Source organism: Ahaetulla prasina, chromosome 3 (genome assembly GCF_028640845.1).
Source record: "Ahaetulla prasina isolate Xishuangbanna chromosome 3, ASM2864084v1, whole genome shotgun sequence".
Lineage (NCBI taxonomy): Eukaryota > Metazoa > Chordata > Lepidosauria > Squamata > Colubridae > Ahaetulla > Ahaetulla prasina.
Genome location: NC_080541.1, coordinates 6,961,000 through 6,988,482, shown reverse-complemented (window position 1 = coordinate 6,988,482; position 27,483 = coordinate 6,961,000). Strand labels below are relative to the sequence as shown.

General features: G+C 45.6%; 1 protein-coding gene across 2 annotated transcripts in view; it reads right to left on the bottom strand.

The window, feature by feature from the left end:
- SLC45A4 (solute carrier family 45 member 4) overlaps positions 1-27,483 on the bottom strand; it is a 118,677-nt gene that overhangs the window by 5,716 nt on the left and 85,478 nt on the right. For both annotated transcript variants that reach the window (XM_058175548.1, XM_058175549.1), the window contains exons 3-5: positions 15,186-15,374; positions 7,025-7,204; positions 985-2,060 (exon numbers count right to left, since the gene is read on the bottom strand). In XM_058175548.1, coding sequence (XP_058031531.1) covers positions 985-2,060; positions 7,025-7,204; positions 15,186-15,374 — 1,445 coding nt within the window. The remainder of the gene's footprint in view (positions 1-984; positions 2,061-7,024; positions 7,205-15,185; positions 15,375-27,483) is intronic.

The following is a 27,483-nucleotide window of genomic DNA, read 5'->3' as shown; positions in this document are numbered from 1 at the left end:
CTCGGGAGCACCGGCTTCCCTGGCTCAACTCCAGGAGCCAAAGGCAGGCCAGGTGGAGGAGATAACGAGGCCTCTGTCCCCTGACTCTTCCCCCCCAGGCCACGCCTCCATACCCAGCTGACAGCAATCAGGCCTGGCTGGACCCTAAGTTTCGTAGGCAGGAGAGGCGAGAACAACAGAAGCAGGGGTGGGGCAGGCCTAGGAAGTGCTGAGTCATGGAGCCACACCCCACAGGATATAAAAGGCAGCCAGAGCTGGTGTGCCTCTTTGTAACAGGCAAATCCACTGATTGACTAGAGCTGAAGTTTGTGACTCACCAGCGTCATGGAAAATAACAAGGGCTCTTGGCAGATGCTGGCTCTTTTGTGGCCAGAGCCGATAGGGCCGGCTAATTAAGCCATCATTCGGACGGAGGCGGAGGAGGACAGAACAGTTTGGTGTTTTCCTTGCAAACATTTCATTACCTAACTGGGTAACATCATCAGTAATTATCAGCGCTGGTATATCTAAATTTATCTAAACCAAGCTCAGAGAGCACCAAGGACCTCATACGTCCACTTCCTCCTCCTGCAAGGCTATTTAGAACTTGCCCTTAATAGAAAGGTTCTCAGTTCAACTTACAGATACAAAATGGTAAAAATGGTCTATCAAGTCAGCTTTATGGCTACATCCCAAGCAGGAAAAAATAAACATTTTGGAATGCTTTCTCCCTGGTTGCCTAGATGTTACTCTTCAGTCATCACAGACAACTAGGCACAGGATGTTACACACAACTGAATAACCTACGTACAATGTTGTGTAGGTTTTACAAATTTCTATTGGGACTGAATCTGTTTGTAAGGAGGTCCCAAATCTCAGAGAAGATTTTGTTAACAGGATCTCTGTCCCTCCCCCCACCCCCCGGTGTGTATATGTGACTGTGTGTTTGTGGTTGCGCAAACATTCCTTTTCTGCTCATCAGCCCCTGGCGACACCAGTGCTCACCTTGGGATCACCATGGAAGATGACCTGCCCCATGAAGTCGGTGTAGAAGACAGCTTCAGCAATGATGGAAAACCAGGTCAAGAGGTGACAAACGCAAAGCCGCAGCAGCTCTTTGGGCATCTTCAGCATGGACAACCACAAGAGTCTCACGGTGGTCTCCGTTTCGCCTTCCTCGCTCTCCGTGTCTCCGCTGGAGTTGGTTGCGCCGCTCGGGTTCCGGTGCCGGTATCTCTGCCGCTGCCTCTTCTGCATGTCGTAGATGTCATTCATGCTCCGAGAGGACTTGATCAAGACCACGGCATTGGCCCGCCGGAAGCGGTAGTGGTGGGACCCGATCTTCCCATAGTAGGAGAAGGTGTTAGAAGGCTGGCGGTAGAACATGTGTCTCCGCCGGCGCATGGAGCTCGAGGTGCACGACTGCTTCATGCCCACCCTGATGTGTCCGTTCAGGAGATCTTTTGGTAGGGAACCATTCCCGTTGGGGACTTTGGCCTCGTTCAAGTGATTCTCAAGTAACATCTCCTCCTCCTTCTCGTTCTCCCTGAGGAAAGCGGACAAGCGGTTGAATTTGGATTTCATGAGTTCTTGGCTGGTGCTGTGCGGCGTCGCCGGGTAGGACGAATCCTGAAAAATGGAAGGCTCGATCTCGTGAAGGAAAAGCAGCTCCGATTCCATATCGAGGGTGGCGTCCGGCATGTGCAGGACCGAATCGCTCTTACTCCTGACAATGTCCACCTCCAGGAACTCCAGGTTGAGGTCTTGTTCGGACTGGACCTCGTCTGGGAAGAGGGAGTTCCCGTAAGGCTCCTCCTCGTTGATGACGTTAAGCCGGTTGAGGGGAGGGAGGCTGCCGCTCAGCTTCACGCTTGAGAGGGTCTCCGCCTCGTCGTCCATCCGGTCCTGCTGGGGGTTGTATTGCTCTTCTTCGATGCTGCATAGGTGGAGGACAACGGAAACCGAGAAGATAATGGCGGCAAAGAAGAAGAGGACTTGCTCCTGGGATTTGAAGAGGCTGCCTAAGATGGTGTGCATCCAGTCGAGGCCGCCCAGCATGTAGCCAATGGCTCCTCCCAGGCCTACGGATGAAGAGAAAGGCAAAGGTACAAAATGGCCACTTTGGGAAAGGCGAGAAGAACCGCACAGCTCCTCCCCCAAAGAGTGGCAGATTGTGGGGAAAAAGAGGAAGAAAGTTCCTTGAGGAACATTCAAAGGATTTTCACCTGGATTTTTTTTGTGTTCAGCGTTGTGGATCTGAACATTGTCAGCAGAATATTTGTAGCTCAGGGTTGAACTCTGAGCTGGGTTGTTTTCTTACAGACATTTCGTTACCAAACTAGGTAATATCATCAGCATGCGAGGGGCTCACAGAATACCAAGAATCCCTTATCGTAAGCATAACCAGGCAAACACCACTCTTCTCCCAATTTGGTGATGTTCAGAGGAGCTACGACTACTACATCCAGGAGGCCCGACCATCATGGATTCTGTAATTCCCCTACTTGGGAAAAGCTGCAGTGGGTTATTCATGCTATGGTCAATGGTTTAGTCCAGGGGTCTCCAAAAACGTGGCCACTTTAAGATTTGTGGATTTCAACTCCCAGAATTCCTCAGGCAGCCATGCTGGCTGAGGGATTCTGGGAGTTGAAGTCCACAAGTCTTAAAGTGGCCAAGTGGGAGACCCCTGCCCTGACTGAAGCATCTTTGAGGAGGGGGAAATACAGCATCGATGCTTGCTCAAATTAAACAAGCATCAATGTTGTGTTCCCCCTGTTATGCCTTGCCCGCCCCCCTCTCCGCAGCCGGGCCCCTCTCATCTCCTGTTATCTCAGCCAGGGACTGATAGTGCAGACGAATGGCCTGGCATGCCTCCAGCCCCCAGTCCTGGCACCATGCCCGGACAGATGGAGCAAGACGAATGGCTTGGCATGCCTCAAGCCCCCAGTCCTGGCACCATGCCCGGACAGACCGAGCAAATAAACCCCTCCCCCACAGCATGTGAACATGAGGAGCATGAAGCCAGTCACGAGCTGGAATTGCTGGCAGCTGGAGGATGGACAGATCCAGGCTTCCGGAGAATGGAGAGGTGACGTCAGCAAAAGGAAGGGAGGGGCAGGCTTGGATAAGTGCTGAGTCATGGAGCCACACCCCATGGCCTATATAAAGGATCTGCTTTCTGGCATTCTTTGAGTCAGGCAAAGTCTAATTTGGATTGCTGAAGTCACATCTTGGACTCCTGCCAGCCCTGAGGACTCTGACAGGACTCTGGCAAAGCTGCAGAGGCTTTGTGGCCACGCTTGATACGGACTTCCCCGACCCGGCCGTCAGAGGAGGAGTGGGACACGACATCCCCTCCACAAATGAAGTCATATGCCAATGAGGGCTGAGAAGAAAAAGAAAAGTCAAAATGGCTGACTGAGGAATGCTGAGAGTCCACAAGCCTTAGAAGTTGCCAAGTTTGGAGACGCCCCGGTTTTATTTTTTTCCTCTGATTTCTGGCAACGATGAGAAGGTCTTTCTTTCAACCATCTCAAAGCTGCACTCATATTTAGTTAGTGGGGAGGGATAGGATCATCACCCCAGAGTCAACTGCAAATTGTGGGGGGATCTGAGCCCTACTTAACCACTGTTAGGCAAGAGTGCTTCCAATACACACCACCAATGTTGGGTTGCAGAACCGAACCAGACAGTTATAGAGGTGCAAATGACAGACTCAATACAGAGGAATTATTGAGTCTGTCATTTGCACCTCTATAACTGTCTGGTTCGGTTCTGCAACCCAACAAGAAAAACACAGACTTCAGAGGATAATTAGAACTGCAGAAAAAATAATTGCTACCAACCTGCCTTCCATTGAGGACCTGTATACTGCACGAATCAAGAAGAGGGCCGTGAAAATATTTGCAGATCCCTCGCATCCAGGACATAAACTGTTTCAACCCCTACCCTCAAAACGACGCTATAGAGCACTGCACACCAGAACAACTAGACACAAGAACAGTTTTTTCCCGAAGGCCATCACTCTGCTACACTGTCAGACTATTTACTGAATCTGCACTACTATTAATCGTTTCATAGTTCCCATCGCCAATCTCTTTCCACTTATGACTGTATGACTATAACTTGTTGCTGGCAATCCTTATGATTTATATTGATATATTGATCATCAATTGTGTTGTAAATGTTGTACCTTGATGAACGTATCTTTTCTTTTATGTACACTGAGAGCATATGCACCAAGACAAATTCCTTGTGTGTCCAATCACACTTGGCCAATAAAATTCTATTCTATTCTATTCTTCTATTCAATAATAAACATTTCCCCAGTTGTCTCAATCTTCAGCCTGTTGCCATCCAACTTCAGCTGCAAGATTGGGCTGCAGCCTCTGGGGGCTTCTCCCTCAGTCTTAAAGCTTTTAAAAGAGAACGCAACTGACGGAGGCAATTTCTTTTGAGTGCATTTGTAAAGCGTTAGGAACTACTTCGCTCTTGCTAAGATTCCTCTTCCAAGCTGTTGTGGCTCCCACCCCGAACCTGGCCCCATGCCCGAAAGTGCCTTGGAGCTGGGCCTGCTGCCAGAAAGTGACTTGGACAGTGAGGGGGAAGGGCCGTCAGGACTTACCTCGGAAGCACCGGCTTCCCTGGCTCAGCTCCAGGACCCAGAAGCAGGCCAGGTGAAAGAGATAACGAGGCCTCCGTCCCCTGACTCTCCCCCCCCCAGGCCACGCCTCCAGACCCGGCTGATGGCAATCAGGCCTGGCTGGACCCTAGGTTTCGTAGGCAGGAGGGGCGGGAACAACAGAAGCAGGGGTGGGGCAGGCCTAGGAAGTGCTGAGTCATGGAGCCACACCCCACAGGATATAAAAGGCAGCAAGAGCTGGTGTGTCTCTTTGTATCAGGCAAATCCACGGATTGACTAGAGCTGAAGGTTGTGACTCACCAGCGTCTTGGCAGCTAACGAGGGCTCTTGGCTCTTTTGCTGCCAAAGCTGATAAGAGCCGGCTAATTAAGCCATCATTCGGACAGAGGCGAGGAGGACAGAACACAAGCATAAAAGACTTCCAAGCAAGGAGGAGGTGGCTACTACTAGTACTAGTAGTTTTCCTACTACTACTACTGCTGCTGATCATCGCACAGCCGGATGTTCAGACTGGGTCTGGCATTTTTGTGTACCTAGCGAGTCCTTACCAAGGACCTGTGATAGGCAGATCTGGATGTTGGATGGGGTTACAGGATGGAAGCTGTTCCAAGTTCCAAAGCCGCTTTCTGCAATTGACTGCTGGCAAATTTGTCAATGCCAATGGTGTTCAACTGGTGCTCCAGTTGTTTTGGAATTGCATCCAAGGTGCCTATTACTAGTGGTACTCTACCCTTTCTTGCCTTTGCTACAGTCGTTCTATTTCTCTTTGTAAGTCTTCGTATTTTTTGTTTTTGTTGTTATATTATTATAGTACAAGAAAATTATCATCATCATCATCGTTGTTGTTGTTAACTTAATCTTCAATTCGATTCATGGTCTGGGACTGGTAAAACTTAACAGTTCAACAGCAAAGTCACGATATTGAGGTCTACTAAATTCAAAATTTCCATGTAATCTAGGCAGCTCTTTGGGTATTGCTCCAAGGGCTCCTATTGGTACAACCATTGATATCTTCCTTCATAGTCGCCCAACTTCAATTTGCAAATCATGGTATTTTGTTATTTTTATTACTATTGTTATTGTTGTATGGCATTGTTACATTAACCAGGAGAACACCAAGCCATTGCACAATAATAGTTTGACTGCCAAATTACCAGCTCTGTTGTAGGAAATGTTTGTGTACTTCCCAAGGTGAGCCACAAGAGGGCGAGCTGGCTTTGCACCAGAGAGAAAGGCGAGCTGCTCTTTTCTGCAGCGCCATCCAAGGCTCGGAGCCACCTTGCAAACAGGAGCTGAGGCCGGGAAGGTTCAGAGCTGGCAGGAATCTGACTGCCTAAATGGAGTACCAACTCATCTCCCCACTGAAGTGGTACCCATTTATCTAACTCGCATAGTATGAGCTTTTGAATCGTTAAGTGAACAGAAGCTGAGATGAGTGACGGGAACTCAACTTGCCCTGCGGTGCTAGGACTCAAACCGCTAGAGCAGAGACCATCTCTAGGGTCATTAAGCCAGTGAGGCACCACGCCTCATGGAGGAAATGGTCAAAAAACATCAAGAGGGTGACCACTAGTTTATAAAAAGTTGGGAGGATTTATTCGAGTACAAGCTCGGATCACACTGCTAGGCTACACTTGAATAAATCCTACTGTTTTTCCTACAAAAATCGATGAATATCCAGAGGCTGGGTTTAGGAGCAACACCGCTCCTTAGATTAGAGGGATAAAAAGTAGGTTTCAAAACAGCCTGAAAACAGCAAATCCCAGCAGCATGTTCTTTGCCTCCTCTTTTTAAAAAATAAATAATAAAAATACCCAGGGGGATTGAAGATAGTCTTCAAATTGACAAAAAGCCAGAGAAAGAGATGTAATCCCAATGAGATTCCAATGAGATTCCAACAAATGCCTTTAAAATATTTAAATAAATAAGTGGCTTCAAAAAGAGAGAGAGAGGGAGGGAGGAGGAGAGAAAGAGAGAGAGAGAGAGAGAGAGGGAGGGAGAAAGAAACAGCCACGTAATGCAAAACTTCTCAAGAACTTAATGTATGTCATTTTTTCCATCTTTTATTTACTAAAAATCTACCGATACATGGGGAATATTAATTATTTCAGGATATTCATTCATTAAATTGATTAATTATATATGGCTGACCAACTGACACATAGTCCCCCAAAGGCAGGTGGGATGCAACATTAGTGATTATATGGTTACTTAAATATATTCTATTAAACTAGAAAGAAAGGGGAAAAAAATGTTCCAATTCAGTTATGCTTCCTGTCTCTGGCTTGGAATGATTTCATAGGGAACCATGTATTTTGACCCTCCCCAAAACTTTCACAACGAAGACGAGCCTAGAAAGCTGCAGGGTTTATCAGGGGGGAATAACACAAGCAAGCATCGTACCGGCTGAAAAAGCATGGATATTGAGGGCCATATCCTGCTCTTCGCTGTCCACCACATCCAGCAAATAGGCGCGGATGGGCCCCTCGGTTGCGTCAGCGCAGAAATCCAGCACCACCACGCCGAGAACGGTGAGGACGATACCGATGGGCTGCTTGTCTGGGACATCTCCGATAGCAAGGCCTGGAGAAGGAGAAGAAGAAGAAGAAGAAGGGCTGTGAGTTAGTTCGTGTGAGAAAAATTCCAGGATGGGAAATTACATATATTTTAAAAAGCAGAAAGAAGGAAGGAAGGAAGGAAGGAAGGAAGGAAGGAAGGAAAAGGGGGATGGAGAGGGGAGTCAGGGAAGGAAGGAAGCAAGAAAGAAAGGAAAGAAGGGAATGATAGGGAAGAGGAAAAATGAGTGAGTGGGTAAGAGAATAGAAGGAAGGAAGGAAAAAAGGAAGGAGTGAAAGAAGAAAGGAAGGAGATTGGTGGATGGAATGATGAATGGATGGATGGATGATAGAGAAGGGAAAGAAAGAAGTGAGTGGGTAGGAGGGAGGAGGAAGAAGGAAGTAAGGAAGGGAGAGGGGAGGAGAGGGGAGGCAGGGAAGGAAGGAAGCAAGAAAGGAAAGAAGGAATGATAGGGAAGAGGAAAAATGAGTGAGTGGGTAAGAGGATGGAAGGAAGGAAGGAAAAAGGAGTGAAAGAAGAAAGGAAGGAGATTGGTGGATGGAATGATGAATGGATGGATGGATGGATGATAGGGAAGGGAAAGAAAGGAGTGGGTAGGAGGGAGGGAGGGAAGAAGGAAGTAAGGAAGGGAGAGGGGGAGGGAGAGGGGAGGCAGGGAAGGAAGGAAGCAAGAAAGGAAAGAAGGAATGATAGGGAAGAGGAAAAATGAGTGAGTGGGTAAGAGAATAGAAGGAAGGAAGGAAAAAGGAAGGAGTGAAAGAAGAAAGGAAGGAGATTGGTGGATGGAATGATGAATGGATGGATGGATGATAGAGAAGGGAAAGAAAGAAGTGAGTGGGTAGGAGGGAGGAGGAAGAAGGAAGTAAGGAAGGGAGAGGGGAGGGAGAGGGAGGCAGGGAAGGAAGGAAGCAAGAAAGGAAAGAAGGAATGATAGGGAAGAGGAAAAATGAGTGAGTGGGTAAGAGGATGGAAGGAAGGAAGGAAAAAGGAGTGAAAGAAGAAAGGAAGGAGATTGGTGGATGGAATGATGAATGGATGGATGGATGGATGATAGGGAAGGGAAAGAAAGGAGTGGGTAGGAGGGAGGAAGGGAAGAAGGAAGGAAGGAAGGGAGAGGGGAGGAGAGGGGAGGCAGGGAAGGAAGGAAGCAAGAAAGGAAAGAAGGAATGATAGGGAAGAGGAAAAATGAGTGAGTGGGTAAGAGGATGGAAGGAAGGAAGGAAAAAGGAGTGAAAGAAGAAAGGAAGGAGATTGGTGGATGGAATGATGAATGGATGGATGGATGGATGATAGGGAAGGGAAAGAAAGGAGTGGGTAGGAGGGAGGAAGGAAGAAGAAGAAGGAAGGAAGGAAGGAAGGAAAAGGGGATGGAGAGGGAGTCAGGAAGGAAGGAAGCAAGAAAGAAAGGAAAGAAGGAATGATAGGGAAGAGGAAAAATGAGTGAGTGGGTAAGAGAATAGAAGGAAGGAAGGAAAAAAGGAAGGAGTGAAAGAAGAAAGGAAGGAGATTGGTGGATGGAATGATGAATGGATGGATGGATGATAGAGAAGGGGAAAGAAAGAAGTGAGTGGGTAGGAGGGAGGGAGGGAAGAAGGAAGTAAGGAAGGGAGAGGGGAGGAGAGGGGAGGCAGGGAAGGAAGGAAGCAAGAAAGGAAAGAAGGAATGATAGGGAAGAGGAAAAATGAGTGAGTGGGTAAGAGGATGGAAGGAAGGAAGGAAAAAAGGAGTGAAAGAAGAAAGGAAGGAGATTGGTGGATGGAATGATGAATGGATGGATGGATGGATGATAGGGAAGGGAAAGAAAGGAGTGGGTAGGAGGAGGAAGGAAGGAAGGAAGGAAGGAAGGAAGGAAGGAAAAGGGGGAGGGAGAGGGGAGGCAGGGAAGGAAGGAAGCAAGAAAGGAAAGAAGGGAATGATAGGGAAGGGGAAGAATGAGTGAGTGGGTAAGAGGATGGAAGGAAGGAAAAAAGGAAGGAGTGAAAGAAGAAAGGAAGGAGATTGGTGGATGGAATGATGAATGGATGGATGGATGATAGGGAAGGGGAAAGAAAGAAAGAAGTGAGTGGGTAGGAGGGAGGGAGGGAAGAAGGAAGGAAGGAAGGAAGGAAGGAAGGAAGGAAGGAAGGAAGGGAAGGAAGGACACATAGATTAAGAGTTCCTTTTTGACCAATCAAGCTGTCGATCTGCCTTCAGGAGACATCTTATGGTATGATGAAGTTTTAGTCAATTCAACCCTGTCACTTAAGCAACCTTTTAATAGATTGGCATAAGACAAAAGGGGGCTTTTTAGTCCCTTCGTTTGTCAGATTGGCATAAGACAACAAAGTAGAGGCCAGCAAGGCGTCCCTGGATGTGAGTGACATCGAGTTGGCCACGCCCATCTAGTCACATGACCACCTAGCCACGCCCACCCAGGCGGTTATTAGGCAGATGGTATTAGTGGTCGTGCGGGATTTAAAATTATGAATATAGTGGTCCTTGAGGTCCGAAAAGTTGGGGACCCCTGTTTTAAAAGGTTCTGAGGAAATTGAGAAATTAAACCGAAGGGGTTGCCAGTCATCTGGCCCCGAATGAAATATTGCCGTGGAACCGATTCTCAGGGCTAAGTTCCTAAAGATAGTAAATTCCCAGCTTCAATTGTTTCCTCCCAATGTTTCTGTTTTGCTTTGGTTGTTTTTTTTTTGGTCGAGAGGGATAAAGGAAAAAAAAAAATTCTTCGTCATTTAGACATTCGATAAACAACTTTTTAAGACCGCGTTATAATCTTTTTTTGTCCTTCCACGCTTGGAGAACAGGGAAGGGGGAGGAAAAAAAAATGCCAACACAAAACCCCCAAAATGATCTGGACTTTTTTTGGGGGGGGTGGGGGTTTGTCTCTCTTTTTCAAATAAGGCTGGAAACAGGATGTCTTTGCCAGATACGCATTAAAAGGGAAATCAGAAAACAACAGGAACCGTTTCCCTGTGAAAAGGTTCCCAGAGGGTTCCCATGCCCGGAGCTGCCTCATTCATCCCGGCTTCTGCCGATATATTGTGCTACAACACAATTATATATTAATGGGAAGGTGTGTTTGTGAACACATCGCGCTTGCCCCTGAGGTAAACACGACAGAAAAACGCGGCTTGGGCAGGCGAAGAGGCTCCGTCGTCATGGTTGGTTCATGATGTTCATAACAGAGTTGTTAATGCCTGGAATAAATTACCTGACTCTGTGGTCTCTTCCCAAAATCCCCAAAGCTTCAACCAAAGACTGTCTACTATTGACCTCACCCAGTGGTGGGATTCAGCCGGTTCGCACCACTTCGGGAGAACCGGTTGTTAACTTTCTGAGCAGTTTGGTGAACTGGTTGTTGGAAGAAATCATTAGGGCAGAGAAACGGTTGTTAAATTATTTGAATCCCACCACTGGTCTCACCCCATTCCTAAGAGGTCTGTAAGGGGCGTGCATATGCGCACAAACCTGGGGGGTGAGGGGCGGCACAAACCTGGTGGGTGAGGGGGGAAAATGATATGTTGGTTACCACCTTTAAAGCGCTCCATGGCTTAGGGCCTGGGTACTTACGGGACCGCCTGCTGTTACCCTTTGCCTCCCACCGACCCGTACGCTCACACAGAGAGGGTCTTCTCAGGGTGCCGTCCGCCAAGCAATGTCGGCTGGCGGCTCCCAGGGGAAGGGCCTTCTCTGTAGGAGCACCTACCCTCTGGAACGAACTTCCCCCTGGTTTGCGTCAACTACCTGACCTTCGGACTTTTCGCCGTGAACTGAAAACGTATTTGTTCATCCAAGCGGGACTGGCTTAATTCTTAATTTTTAACTTTTAATTTTTAAATTTTTAAATCTGAATTTTGGTGATTTTAAATTGGGGTACTGTGTTTTATTGAGGTCAATTGGACGGTTTTATATTTAAATTTTTAAATTTTTCGGCTGTTATATAATATGTTATTTTAATTTGTTGTTTTAATATTGTAGATTGTATATTTTAATTTGGCTGTACACCGCCCTGAGTCCTTCGGGAGAAGGGCGGTATAAAAGTCTAAATAATAAATAAATAAATAAAAAATATGGATTGGTTATTAATGTACAGTAATGATTGAAGATACGAAATTCAAATTTGAAATGATATTGGGGCTGCCATTTCAGAAAGAAAGGGAGAGAGGAGTAGGAGGGGGGAAGAAAGTAGGTAGGAAAGAGTTGAGAAGGAGGAGGGGAATAAGAAGGTTAGAGAGGGTGGAAGAAGGGAGGAGTGGAGAAGGAGGAGAGGAAGTAGTAAAGTGAAGGAGATGAAGGAGGGGAAAGTAGTAGAGGGTAGAGAGGGAGGTTGTGAAGAAAGGAAGTGGCAATCGGGCAGGCCTGAATCAGCAATAAATAAAAATTAATGATTAATGATGGATAACAGATTGTACATAAATATGATGTTGGAAAATGGAAATAATTTTTTTTTTAATAAAAAAAAGAGCACAAACGTGCCTACCGTTCCTGTCCTACTGTTTCCTTTCATTATATCCAATTTATATAGTCATTTCATACTTATACTCATATATATGCTTATATACTATATAGTTACTTCATGCTTATGCTTATATATACTGCTGTGACAAAATAAATCAAATAAATAAATAAATAAATGGTGGGCAGCTAAAGAGCAAGTACTTAGTTAGTTACAGAATGGAAGGGACCTTGGAGGCCTTCTAGTCCAGGGGTCCCCAACCTTTCGGACCTCCGGGACCACTAAATTCATAATTTTAAATCCCGCGGACCACTAATACGATCTGCCTAATGACCACCTGGGTGGGTGTGGCTAGGTGGTCAGGTGACTGGATGGGCGTGGCCAATTAGATGTCACTCACGTCAAGGGGCGCCTCGCCGGCCTCTACTCGCCCCTCCCCGCCCAGCCCCTCCTCGCCTGGGCTCCTTAGGACCCCAACAGGAAGCAGTTGCTGGAGCTAAGCAGCCACCACAAGAAAGAGTTGGCAAAACAGCTCAGTTCAAATTGGATCCGACTGAGGAGGCTCAGCAGAAGCACCTCACTGAGGACTAGGAGCATAGGCTTTCCAAGCAGAGGGAAGACCTGCGGGAGTGTAAAAGCCAGGTACCAGTGCCTGGAGGCTCAGTGGGCTGAGATGGTCAGCCAGTTCCTGGCCATGATGCAGTCCCACTGGAACGAGGCCCTCCGGCTCCTTGCCACCAGTGGCACTTCCCTCCAGCCTTCACCCAAAGCCCCACACCAGGAAGCTGAAGCAGACCCCAAGTCGGAATTTCTGCCCCCACCCACCCACATAAAAAGACCCCGAAGGGGGAGACTCTCTGCAGCAACACAAACGTTCATTGCACGTATCCGGTCCAGGGGCCATAATTTGAGGACCCCTGATTTAGTGCAAGATAAAAAATGCAAATAATTTTTATGCGGACCACCAATTGATAGTCCAAGGACCATCAATTGGTGACCGCTGATCTAGTCCAACCCCTCTGCTCAAGCAGGAAACCCTATACAAGGATGTCAAACTCGCGTTATCATGGAGGCGTCACATGACGTATTGGGACTTTCCCCCCCCTTCGCTAAACTGGGTGTGGGCGTGTCCAGCGTGTGACGCATCCGGCTCGCGGGCTGGGCGTTTGACAGCCCTGCTACCTACAGGTAGTCCTCGACTTATAACAGTTCGTTTAGTGACCGTTGGAAGTTACCTCTGAATGGCTGGTGACCATTTTTCACAATTACGAATTGCAGCATTCCCGGAGTCACGTGATCAGAATTTTAGACGCTTGGCAACAGACTCATACTTATGACCGTTGCAGTGTCCCGGGGCCTTAACTTAACAACTGCATTGATTTGCTTAACGACTGTGGTCAAACAGTTGTAAAAACAGGCTCACATAACAACCTCTTTGCTTTGCAAGGGAAAATCTGGTCCCAATTACGATTGTAAGTTCAGGTTTATCTGTAGCTGTTATTCTCTCATCCTCAAATCTGTTCTAACCCCATTTCTGAGCGCTCGGACTACCCCAAGAATAAAACCAGGAATGTGAATTGTAAGTTTTTGTTATTTTTTCCTCCTCTTTTAGCAAAGATTCCTAAAAATAAATTCCCAAAGTATTTAGATTCCTAAACTATTTTAGGAATTTATATAAAATAGATTCCTAGAGATGAATGCCTAAAGTATTCAGAAGCCTAAACTATTTTAGGAATTTATATAAAATAATGTAGATTCCTAAAGATAAATTCCTAAAGCAAGGGTCTCCAACCTTGGCAACTTTAAGCCTGGAGGACTTCAACTCCCAGAATTCCCCAGCCAGCAAAGTCCTCCAGGCTTAAAGTTGCCAAGGTTGGAGACCCTTGTCCTAAAGTATTTAAATTCCTAAACCATTTTACCAATTTATATAAAATAGATTCCTAAAGATAAACGCCTAAAGTAGTAATTATTAAAGTAGTAATTAGTATGGCTAGTCATTGACTTACAAGAGTTCGTTTAGTGACAAGTTTAACGTTACAACAGCACCGAAAGAAATGACTTACGGCCATTTTTCACCCTTATGACCGTTGCAACATCCCCAGGGTCACATGATTTACGTTCGAATACTTGACAAGGGGTCCCTATTTATGACGGTCGCAATGTCCCGCAGTGTCACGTAATCCTCTTTTGCGACCTTCTGACAAGCAAAGTCAACGGGGAAACCAGATTCACTTAACGACCGCGTTACTCATTCAACAACTGCAGCTGTTCATTTGACAAAAGTGGCAAGAAAAAGCCGTAAAACGGGGCAAAACTCCCTTAGCAATGGTCTCGCTTAGCATAAATCTTGAGCTCCATTGTGGTCGTAAGCCGAGGACAGATTCCAAATCCACCCAGCACATTTTTTGGCTAGATTTTAAGTGTCTCTGTCCAGTGGGGAAATCTAAATTTCTTTCCTACCGGTTCTGTGGGCGTGGCTTGGTGGGCGTGGCTTGGTGGGGGATCATGTGACTGGGTGGGCGTGGCTATGTGACTGGGGGATCAAAAGACAGAAATTCACTAACAAGGTCCTGCTGGAGCAGGGTTGGACTAGATGACCTCCAGGTCCCTTCCAGCCCTGGATTATCCTCTGAAGCTCCATCTTGTGCCAGGTTTGTAGTCCTCCCTCCCTCTCCTTTTTCCATTCCCCCCCTTCTCCCTCTTTCTTTCCCTTCCTTCCTTCCTTTTTCTTTCTCTCTCTCTCTTTCTTTCCCTCCCTCCCTCCCTCCCTTTTTCTTTCTCTCTCTCTTTCTTTCCCTCCCTCCCTTCCTTCCTTCTTTCTCTCACTCTCTTTCTTTCCCTTCCTTCCTTCTTCCCTTCCTTCCTTCCTTCCCTTCCTTCCTTTTTCTTTATCTCTCTCTCTTTCTTTCCCTCCCTCCCCTTCCTTCTTCTCTCTCTTTCCCTTCCTTCCTTCTTTCCTTCCTTCCTTCCCTTCCTTCCATTTTCTCTCTCTCTCTCTCTCCCTCCCTTCCTTCCTTCCCTTCCTTCCTTTCTTTTTCTCTTTCTCTTTCTTTCTTTCTTTCTTTCTCTCTCTCTCTCTTTCCCTTCCTTCCTTCTTTCCTTCCTTCCTTCCTTCCTTCCTTCCTTCCTTCCTTCCTTCCTTCCTTCCTTCCTTCCTTCCCTTCCCTTCCCTTCCCTTCCCTTCCTTCCTTTTTCTTTCTCTCTTTCTCTCTCTCAAATGAACCCACCCCCATTTTTTGCCTACACCCCCCATTTTTTGCATGGCAACCTTCAGCTTTTTTACCTTTTAAAAAATGCTTTTAAAAGGAAAAAAAAAGTCTCTAATGATTGTGTGGCTCAGCTGGGCATGGGCGGGGGGGAGGCAGGGATTTTTGCTACCGGTTCTCCGAACCACCCGCTGCCATCACTACCAGATCGGGCGATCCGGTCCGAACCGGGAGCATTTCACCCCTGCCTCTGTCCCCTTCCCTTCCAGCCATCGAGGGAGGGGCTTCACTGCCCAAAAGGGGCTTACTCTGATGTCGGTAGGGCATCACTTACCAATAACGGATCCGTTTAAGAAAAGGGCGACGCCAATGAGGACCCCGATGCAGAGGGCGAGAATAAACGGCCGTCGGCGGCCCCAGCTGAGGGTGCAGCGGTCGCTGGCCGAACCAATTAAAGGGGTAAAGATCAGGCCCAGGATTGGACTAAGGAACCAGGTGAGGCTGTAGTACTGTTCAGGAAGACCTAAAAAGAGAAACCAGGAATGTGGGTTAGTTCACAGGAAGGGCTGGTGGGAGGATCCTGGGCTATTTCAATTGGAAGAGAAAGAGCCAGGAGATCGTGGCCACGTACATGAAGGAAGCAAGAGTCAGGGATGCTTTTGGTGTGAGTTCGTGAGTTTATTATTTACTATAATAAAGGTAAAAAGTAAAGGTTCCCTTCGCACATGTGCGCTAGTCATTCCCGACTCTAGGGGGCGGTGCTCATCCCCATTTCAAAGCCGAAGAACAAGCATTGTCCGAAGACGTCTCCGTGGTCATGTAGCCAGCATGTACGTATATATGTATATATGTGTGGGTGGGTGGCTCAGAGTGGCTAAGTGGCTAAGATGCTGAGCTTGTCGATCAAAAGGTCGGCAGTTCAGCGGTTCGAATCCCTAGTGCCGGATAACGGGGTGAGCTCCCATTACTTGTCCCAGCTTCTGCCAACCTAGCAATTCGAAAGCAGGTAAAAAATGCAAGTAGAAAAATAGGGACCACCTTTGGTGGGAAGGGAACAGTGTTCCGTGTGGCTTTGGCGTTTAATCATGCCGGCCACATAACCATGGAGACGTCTTCATACAGTGCTGGCTCTTCGGCTTTGAAACGGAGATGAGCACCGCCCCCTAGAGTCAGAAACGACTGTGCAAGGGGAACCTTTACCTATATATATATGTATGTATGATGTGTGTGTGTGTGTGTGTGTGTGTGTATATATTTGTTTTCTGAGGTTTTCACGGGTGTTTGTACGTAGGTCTTTGGTTGTTCGGGTTTTCTCCCGTGTAAAATTGGAAATGTCTTGGCAACGTTTCGACGAAGTCTCATTCGTCATCTTCAGGCTTCAGCTTCGTGCTTCTGGGAGCAATGTGTGATCGCAGCTGTTTCTTCCTTTTAACTGCTAGTGGGGGTTTGAACTGATTGGCTGTGCTCTGATTGGATGGAGGTTTTTTTGTGCTCTGATTGGCTGGGGGGGTGTCCTGTTTGGGTGGGGGCTTGGTTGTGCTCAATTTAGTCTGTGTTGCAGGGGGATTTGAGCTGGTGAGCTGCATAGCTGTTGTTTGGCTTTGTGGTGGTGCTACATCTTCATAGTGGGTGTCAGTCTGCTGCATGTATGGATTGGAGGGATGACGAGGAATGACACCAGACCCACACTCACGAGGTCCACACAGGATGTCACCACCGCACATCCGCCCAGAAAGCAGACCCAAACCCACACTGATCATGAAGCACGACCAAGGACCAGAAGCCAGACCGCAGCTGCAACATTAGCCATTTCAAACCCCTCCAATCCATACATGCAGCAGACTGACATCCACTATGAAGATGTAGCACGACCACAAAGCCAAACAGCTATGCAGCTCACCAGCTCAAATCCCCCTGCAACACAGACTAAATTGAGCACAACCAAGCCCCCACCCAAACAGGACACACCCCCAGCCAATCAGAGCACAAACCCCCCCATCCAATCAGAGCACAGCCAAGCTCCCACCCAATCAGTTCAAACCCCCACTAGCAGTTAAAAGGAAGAAACAGCTGCGATCACACATTGCTCCCAGAAGCACGAAGCTGAAGCCTGAAGATGACGAATGAGACTTCGTCGAAACGTCGCCAAGACACTTCCAATTTTACACGGGAGAAAACCCGAACAACCAAAGACCTATATACAAACACCCGTGAAAACCTCAGAAAACAAATATATATATACATATATATATATATTTGTAAATCTGCAATGCTAACCTTTAGCCAGTAGATGGTGCCAGCTGCAGAGTAACCTTTTTAAAGCTTTTTAAAAGCCACACCAAAAACAGTTGAGAAGTCCCAATGAGCCATCAGGCACCTGAGTCAGTTCTGAAAATCCATAGAATGGAATGGAATAGAATGAAATGGAATGGAATGGAATGGAATGGAATAGAAGAGAAGAGAAGAGAAGAGAAGAGAAGAGAAGAGAAGAGAAGAGAAGAGAAGAGAAGAGAAGAGAATGGAATAGAATAGAATGGAATGGAATGGAATGGAATGAATAGAATGGAAGAGAAGAGAAGAGAAGAGGAGAAGAGAAGAGAAGAGAAGAGAAGAGAAGAGAAGAGAATGGAATAGAATAGAATGGAATGGAATGGAATGGAATAGAATGGAATAGAATGCAGAGTAGAATAGAATAGAATAGAATAGAATAGAATAGAATAGAATAGAATAGAATAGAATAGAATAGAATAGAATAGAACAATAAAATATAGAATAGAATAGAACCGAATAGAATTCTTTATTGGATTAGACACACAAGGAATTTGTCTCCGGTGCAGAAGCTCTCATTATGCATACAAGCCACAAGTGATAAATCGTGATCATAGCCTTCATAAAAATACATTCATCATAAATCATAACACTTAGTCATAGTCCTAGGATACTAAATAAGCAATCAACATAAAGCATCCTAGGATACAAAAGAAAACAGTTGATATAAATCGTAAGATACAAACAACCAAGTTATTACAGTCGTAAGAAGATAAGGAAATAGGAAACAGGAAAGAGGAAAAGAACAATATTAATACAGCCCTACTAGGTGCTTTGATAGTAACAACTTAAGAGGTAACACCTTCTATTTTCCAACAAATCACATACTGTCTGGTTGTGGCTAGGAGTGTAAGGTTTCTATACAGGTTGTCCTCGGCTTATGATTAATTGTCCTCAGTGTTAAGAAATTTCTCCTTAATTCCACGTGGCTTCTCTCCTTATTTAGTTTCCATCCACTGTTTCTTGCTCTGCCCTTTGTTGCTTTGTAGAATGGTTTGACTTCTTTGTGGCAGTCCCTCAAAAATTGGAATACTGCTATCATGTCACCCCTAATTCTTTTTTTTTCTCTACTGGCCAAAACCCAAATCCTACAGCCATTCTTCATATGTTTTAGTCTCCAGACTTTTGACCATCTTAGTTGCTCTTCTCTGAACGTTTCCCAAAGACTCATAATCTTATTGGTAGTGTGGTGACCAAAATTGGTTGCAGTATTCCAGGTGTGGCCTTATTTAAGACCAAGACTACCTGTATTATATTTGGCAGAAGATGGAGCAACCCTCTACCTGATGTCATTTTGAGAAGACTAAAAAAAACCCCAGGGTTTGCAGCCAAAGAACTCCATGGCCTGATGAATTGGATTCCTCAAATCTAACTGCAATATTTCAGTGGACAGATTTCTGGCTAAAAATGAAGACTTCAAAGTTATCAGCCCCAGAATGTCCTGTCACTCTTCTTGGCCCCTAGAAGGCCTTGCTGGGTTTATCTGACTGGATAATGGAAATTGCAGCCTGATATAATAATGTGATTATATGATACAGGTATTCCTCGACTTACAACCATTCGTTTAGTGGACATCCAGCTAAATATCAGCTAGCAGTGTACAGCGGCAGCCAAAAAAAGCCAATGCATTAACAGAGGGATACAGTCAAGATCAAGTGAGGTACTGATACCACTCCATAAAGCCTTAGTAAGACCACACCTAGACTACTGCATCCAGTTTGGTCACCATATTATAAAAAAGATGTTGCAACTCTAGAAAAAGTGCAGAGAAGAGCAACCAGAATGATTAGGGGACTGGAGGTTAAAACATATGATGAACAATTGCAGGAACTGGGCCTGGCTAGTCTAATGAAGAGAAGGACCAGGGGAGACAGGATAGCAGTCTTCCAATATTTGAGGGGCTGCCACAGATAGGAGGGGGTCAAACTATTTCCCAAAGGAATAATGGATGGAAACTGATCAAGGAGAGATTCAACCTAGAAATAAGGAGAAATTTTCTGACAATGAGAACAATCAACCAATGGAACAGAAGTTGCCTTCAGAAGTTGTGGGAGCTTCATCACTGGAAGCTTTCAAGAAGAGACTGGATTGCCATCTGTCCGGAATGGTATAGGGTCTCCTGCTTGGGTGGGGGGGTTGGACTAGATGACCTACAAGGACCCTTCCAACTCTATTAATCTGTAATAGTGACCAGTCAAAGTTACCATGCTGGCTTAATGACTATTTTTCACACTTCTGACTGCTGCAGCATCCTTGTAGCCATGCAATCAAAATTTGGATGCTTGGATATTTTGCTGTCTCGTATTCATGACGGCTCAAGGATCCCGGGGTCCTTTTTGACAAGCAAAGCCAATGGGGACAAGCCAGATTCACTTAACAACGAGGTGAGTAACTTAACAAATGCAGTGATTCACTTAAACAACCGTGGCAAAAAAAAAGATGTAAAATGGGCCAAAACTTGTTTCTTAACAACTGTCTCGCTTACCAGTGGAAATTTTGGATGCGATTGTGGTCGTAAGTTGAGGATTTATGGAAAAAGTCTGTATCTGCGGAGAAACACCCACCTGCTCACCCCAGCTTTATGTATGAGCAAATGAAATGCCTCCATCTTTAAAATCCAACCATCAACCCTATCACCACTACTATTGCTGTGCTGTATTGTAATTGTATTGTATATTGGACAACCATTTAGATATGAGCCAGCAGTGTGCAGCAGCTGCTAAAAAAGCCAACACAATTCTGGGCTGCATAAACAGAGGGATAGAATCAAGATCACGTGAAGTGTTAATACCACTTTATAATGCCTTGGTAAGGCCACACTTGGAATATTGCATTCAGTTTTGGTTGCCACGATGTAAAAAAGATGTTGAGACTCTAGAAAGAGTGCAGAGAAGAGCGACGAAGATGATTAGGGGACTGGAGGCTAAAACATATGAAGAACGGTTGCAGGAACTGGGTATGTCTAGTTTAATAAAAAGAAGGACTAGGGGAGACATGATAGCAGTGTTCCAATATCTCAGGGGCTGCCACAAAGAAGAGGGAGTCGGGCTCTTCTCCAAAGCACCTGAGGGTAGAACAAGAAGCAATGGGTGGAAACTGGTCAAAGAAAGAAGCAACTTAGAACTAAGGAGAAATTTCCTGACAGTTAGAACAATTAATCAGTGGAATGACTTGCCTGCAGAAGTTGTAAATGCTCCAACACTGGAAATTTTTAAGAAAATGTTGGATAACCATCTGACTGAGATGGTGTAGGGTTTCTTGCCTGGGCAAGGGGTTGGACTAGAAGGCCTCCAAGGTCCCTTCCAACTCTGATGTTGTATTGTATTGTATTGTATTGTATTGTATTGTATTGTATTGTATTGTTGTGTTGTATTGTATTGTATTGTATTGTATTGTATTGTATTGTATTGTATTGTATTGTATTGTATTGTATTTTAATTTTAATTTTAATTTTAATTTTTGAACAAATTTATATGGTCACCCAACTCACTCCCGGTGACTTCAGGCAGCTTACAGAAGTAAAACCCCAAATAAAAAACTCAAGAAACACACACACACACACTGCCAACAACAACAACAACAACAACAGGACTCCAAGTTGAGTCAAGCTGATATCCCTTTAAAGCTTTAGAAGTTAAATATTGTTCTTGGCCTAATGCTATCGCCTTATCTGACACAGAAAATCACACAGCGAGGGTCAAGTTATGCAAAATACAAAAAAACTTCTGAATTCCAGACTAGGTTTAAAAGAATGGAATTTCATGCACCATTAGCTCGGAGGAGGTGCGTTCAATCTGATTTGAGCTAGCCAAGCACAAAATTAAAACCCATTTGAAATGTTCTTTCGGTTGACAATAGGAATATATGATCAACGAAGCAACAGAAATCGTACAAGGGGATCCAATAGGGATGCCGACCGGCCATTTATGAATTTTAAAACCTTGGTCAAGTTTGTGTTTTGTTTGCTCAAGAGATATTATTACACCATCTCAGAGGCTGATCTCCAGTGTGAAGGCTTAACATAATAACAGAGTTGGAAGGGACCTTGGAGGTCTTCTAGTCCAACCCCCTGCCCAGGCAGGAAACCCTACACCATCTCAGACAAATGGCTATCCAACATTTTCTTAAAAATTTCCAGTGTTGGAGCATTCACAACTTCTGCAGGGAAGTCATTCCACTTATTAATTGTTCTAACTGTCAGGAAATTTCTCCTTAATTCTGGGTTGCTTCTCTCCTTGATTAGTTTCCACCCATTGTTTCTTGTCCTGCCTTCAGGTGCTTTGGAGAATAGCTTGACTCCCTCTTCTTTGTGGCAGCCCCTGAGATATTGGAAGACTGCTATCATGTCTCCCCTGGTCCTTCTTTTCATTAAACTAGACATACCCAGTTCCTGCAACCGTTCTTCATATGTTTTAGCCTCCAGTCCCCTAATCATCTTTGTTGCTCTTCTCTGCACTCTTTCTAGAACAGTGGTTCTCAACCTTTATAGTGCTGCGACCCCTTTAATACAATTCCCCACGATGTGGCGACCCCCAACCGTAAAATTATTTTCGTTTTGAATTTATCGTGCCTGAAGCCGTATCGGCTAGTGATCTGAACTGCTTGCGATTGCCTTGAGGACGGAGGCATTAAAGCGGAGACTCCTCCCCTATTAAGTTTATCGCGCCTGAAGCCAGATTAGGCTAGCAATTGGGAGTGATTGCAGCTGGCTTGAGAGGGAGACATCAGAGCAAAGATTTCTCTCTTTTTTAATTCATCGCGCCTGAAGCCGAATTCGGCTAGCGATTTGAAGAGCCTGCAGCTGGCTTGTGAAGTCAAACATTGGAGCGCGATTCTTCAACTCACAAGTATACTTCCCATATTTCTGATGGTCTTAGGCAACCCCTGGCAAATCGTCATTCGACCCCCAACAGGGTCCCAACCCACAGGTTGAGAACCGCTGTTCTAGAACCTGGCCAAGCCCTACCATTTATGACCCAAGTTCTTGATCTCTAACTAGGCTTGCAAAGATAAGGCACGCAGGAGGCACTTTCTCAAGAATGTAATCGCCGAGGCTTGCTCAACTATGTGCAAAGGCCAAAAGTGACCAACACCCTGTTATTGGAGAGTTCACAAAGGGATCCTCGCCTCACAACTTCAAGGCTGATTTGAGCCCTTAGGCTGTTGTGAAGCTACCATGGGAGAAGCCTGGCAGTGGCTTTAATGAAAAGATGGAGAAATATTTGAGGGGTTGCTAGAGAGATGAGGGGGTCAAGCTATTCTCCAAAGCACCCGAAGGCAGGACAAGAAGCGACGGGTGGAAACTAATCAAGGAGAGACGCAATCTAGAACTAAGGAGAAATTTCCTGACAGTGAGAACAATTAACCAGTGGAACAACTTGCCTCCAGAAGTTGTGAATTCTCCAACACTGGAAGCTTTTAAGAAGAGATTGAACAGCTGATTGTCTGGAGTGGTATACAGTCTCCTGTTTAAGCAGGGGGTTGGACTAGAAGAGCTCTAAGGTCCCTTCTAGGGGTGAAATGATAGCAGTCTTCCAGGATCTGAGGGGCTGCCACAAAGAAGACGCAGTCAAGCTATTCTCCAACGCAGCTGAAGGGCAGGACAAGAAGCGATGGATGGAAACTAACCAAGGACAGAAGCAATCTAGAATCAAGGTGAAATTTCCTGAAAGTCAGAACAATTAATCCGTCGAATGGCTTTCCTTCAGAAGTTTTGGATGCTCCAACCCTGAAAGCTTATAAGAAGAGACCGGATAGCCACTTGTCTGAAATGGTATAGGATCTCCTGCTTGAGCAGGGGTTGGACTAGAAGATCTCCAAGGTCCCTTCCAGCTCTATTCTGATTGATTGATTGATTGATTGATCTCTTCTTTAAAAACTTCCAGTGTTGGAGCATTCACAACTTCTGGAGGCAAGTTGTTCCACTGATTAATCGTTCTGACTGTCAGGAAATTTCTCCTTAGTTCTAAGTTGCTTCTCTCCTTGATTAGTTTCCATCCATCGCTCTTGTTCTACCCTCAGGTGCCTTGGAGCAGGGGTCTCCAACCTTGGCAACTTTAAGACTTGTGGACTTCAACTCCCAGAATTCTGGGAGCTGAAGTCCACAAGTCTTAAAGTTGCCAAGGTTGGAGACCCTTGCTTTGGAGAATAGCTTGGTATTTATTTATTTATTTGTCATAACAATATACATAAGCATCACTTATGATTATATAGTATATAAACATATATATGAGGAAGTATAAGGAAGCATAAGCATATATATATAAGAAAAAAAAACAATAGGACAGGAACGGTAGGCATGTTTGTGCTCTTATGCACACCCCTTATAGTCCTCTTAGGAATGGGGTGAGGTTAATAGTAGACAGTTTTTGGTTGAAGTTTTTGGGATTATGAGAAGAGACCACAGAGTCAGGTAATGTGTTCCAAGCACTGATAACTCTGTTACAGAAGTCATATTTTCTGCAATCTAGATTGAAGCGGTTAACACTGAGTTTAAATCTATTGGTTTATTATTTATTTATAAATTATTTATTTATCTATTGATTTATTATCTCCCCGACCAAGGCAGGTTCTCCCTTCCAATCCTCCCTCTCTTGACGTCTTGAGTTTTTTGGGGGTACATGAAGAGGATGGAGCTGATGAAGGAAGTGCTAGAAAACAATCCGGGGGAGGAAAAACAACAACAGGGCACCTCCAACAGTTCCCGATAAGCCGATCTGATTGTAACTGTGAAGGAACCAAAAACAACAAAAGGCCACTTTTGCACAAAGCTTTCGGGTCGCACACCAATCAACACAAAAACAATTTCATTTGTTTGCAGCCGCGGCTGCCGCTGAGACCCCGGCAGAATGGCATTTCCCAGCCAGCTACAAACAAACAGGACATTATACAGTAAATAAGTTTGATTTGTTCTCTCTCCCCCGCCACCCCCCCCCAGCCCCGGGACAAAAAATAAAAAAAGAAAGAAAGATAACGAGGTTTGATGACTGGTCAACAATAGTGTGACCCAAAGAGCTTGCGGTTCACAGGAAGTCGATAGGACTAGCTGGCTGGTCACACGGCAGAATCACAAGTTGTGGTATTTTAGGAAGAAAGGGTGGGGGGGGAGGTTGGATTGGGTTACTCCGTGCTGGCAAAACTTCCACGCCGGCAAAAAGTCTAGTCCAGCTAGTCCTCGACTTACGGCCGCAACAGAGCTCCAAATCTCCATCGCTAAGCCATTTGTGTTAAGCGAGTTTTGCTCCAATTTATGACCTTTCGGGCCACAGCCGTTAAGTGAGCCACTGCAGTTGATACAAGGTAGCAACACGGTTGTTAAGTGAATCTGGCTTCCCCATTTCCTTGTTAGAAGGTCGCCGTAACCGTCATAAATATGAGACAGCTGCCAAGCCTCTGAATTTTGATCCCTAAGTGAACTATTGTAAGTCGAGGACTACCTGTAGCCCTCAAGCTTACAATGGTTCATTCAATGACCGTCCAAAGTTACAACCGCACTGAAAAAAAGAGACTTATGACCGTTTTTCACATTTATGACCGTTGCAGCGTCCCTACGGTCACTTGATCAAAATTTTGACAACTGACTCATATTTACGACGGTTGCAATGTCTTGGTGGAGTCATGTGATCACATTTTGTAACCTTCCGACAGGCAAAGTCAATGGGGAAACCGGATTCACGTAACAACTGTGCTTTAAGAACCGTACTGATTCGCTTAGCAAACGCGGCAAGAGAAGTCGTAAAACGGAGCAAAACTCGCCGAACGTATTTTGTCACTTAACAACGACATACGTTTTGGGTTCAGTTGTGGTCGTACGTCGAGGACCGCCTGTAACTTTCTGGGGGCAGGGGCGGGATCTGTTATATATCTTTGAAGGGTTGCTAAGCAACCGGTCATAAGCCGAGGACCCACGGCGCAGGCGTCGTCCAGCTTCATGCTAGACAATATTTAGAAAGGGACAATATTTGGGGGATTTCTGAAAATTATTATTTTATTTATTTATTTATTTATTTACATTTATATCCTGCCCTTCTCCGAAGACTCAGGGCGGCTTACCATGTACAAAAACCCTTCACCGTGGGGAGAGCAACGCCGAAACGCAAAACATGGATGTGATCCCATGACACACGGAGAGCGGGACTGATTTCTTTGACGATAGGCCAATTTTAGAATTTACACTTGGCATTCCCCTGCCTTCCTGCTTGAAAAGAAGCAAAGAATTGTGCTATTAATGTCCAGCTTTTGTGCAGCAAGGCAGCTCCCAGAAGCGCAGAAACGGGGACCTTCTGGTTGCCAAGACGTGATTTATGGATCTTGGACCTTCACAATTCTCCCGAGACTTTTTAATTCATGCCTTTGTTTTAATTCAAAATAGGTCAGGGCCAGCAATTATAATTTTGGGATGTGCTGAAGGTGCTTTAAATTATGGAAGTTCCTGACACGAGGTTTTTTGTTTTTTTAAAAATTTTGTTGGGAGTTTTTCAGCAAAGTTTTGGAGTACTTTGATAGAAGTCACCTGCAGTGGTGGGTTTCAAATAATTTAACCGGTGCTCTGCCCTGATGATCGGCTGAGTGGGCGTGGCCATGGTGGGCGTGGCCAGGGGGTGTGGCAAGCGGCACGCGGCCCTCCCGAGCTCCGTTTTCCCTGGCAGAGGGTGGCAAGAGGCCATCCCAGCCGAAAATGGGAGTTCGGGAGTCCGTTTTTGCTGGCAGAGCCCTCGGGCCAGCACAGGCATCCCACCCCCAAGACAAGTGACGTCAAATTGGCCACACCCACCCCGGCCGTGCCCACCCCAGTCCCCCGAGGTCAAACACTAGAGGACCTCTTGTGGCTCAACAGGCTAATGCAGTCTGTTATTAACACAGCTGCCTGCAATTACAATTACTGCAGGTTCGAGCCCCACCAGGCCCAAGGTTGACTCAGCCTTCCATCCTTTATAAGGTAGGTAAAATGAGGACCCAGATTGTTGGGGGGGCAATAAAAGCTGACTTTGTATATAATATACAAATGGATGAAGACTATTGCTTAACATTGTAAGCCGCCCTGAGTCTTCGGAGAAGGGCAGGATATAAATTCAAAAAAAAAAACCCAAAACAAAACAAAAAAACCACAACCCTGATGTGGCCCTCAATGAAATCGAGTTTAACATCCCTGTTTTTGGAGAAAATCACGTGGTCCTCAACTTACAAAGCTCATTGACTGACCGTCTGAAGTTACAATACAACACTGAAAAGTGACTTAGGACCATTTTTTCACACTTAACAACCGTTGCAGGCCTCCCTGTGGTCATGTGATGAAAATCCGACCGCTTTAGTAACTGGGTTTGTAACATTGGCAGAATCCCAGTAGTCACGTGATCTCATTTTTTTGCCACCTTCGGACCAGCCGGCCAAGTCAACGCGGAAGTCAGATTCGCTTAATGAATGCGTTGCTAATTGAACAACTGCGGTGTTTTACTTAATAACTGTGGCAGGGAAGGGCCGTAATAGCTCAGGCTGTTAGAGCCTGTTATTAGAACACAGTGGCCTGCAATTACTGCAGGTTCAAGCCCGGCCCAAGGTTGACTCAGCCTTCCATCCTTTATAAGGTAGGTAAAATGAGGACCCAGATTGTTGGGGGGGCAATAAGTTGACTTTGTATATCAGGGGTGTCCAAACTTGGTCCCTTTAAGACTTGTGGACTTCAACTCCCAGAGTTCCTCAGCCAGCTTTGCTGGCTGAGGGACTCTGGGAGTTGAAGTCCACAAGTCTTAAAGGGACCAAGTTTGGACACCCCTGTTGTATATAATATACAAATGGATGAAGACTATTGCCTTATACACTGTAAGCCTCCCTGAGTCTTCGGAGAAGGGCGGGATATAAATGTAAACAAAAAAAATAAATAAAAATCCACTGGACAAAATTGTCTCGCTCCGTAACCCAAATGTTGGTCATAAGTCGAGGACTACCCATAGGCTGGGCTTGGAACGTGACATGCAAAACGCAGCATACGCAACCTTGATTCTAGGTGACCAGAGAAAAATTAACAAAACTCTTTCAGGAGCTTTTGCAGAGAACTGCAATAGTGACTCACTCCTGGCCATTAGCCAAACCTTCCTTGACCCTCTCCCAAATAAGGAAATGCATTAATTCTGGGGTTTTCCCCCCCCCACCTTAAGCATTACATCACCGCGCACCCTTGACATATCCAGCATTATTTAAGTCAGCAGTGGCTTGCACTCAATCCGTCATTCGGAGATGTCAGCTGCGAACTAAAAATCCAATATTGAAGGCAGACCGATTAATCAGTTTTATTATATCACAGCGGG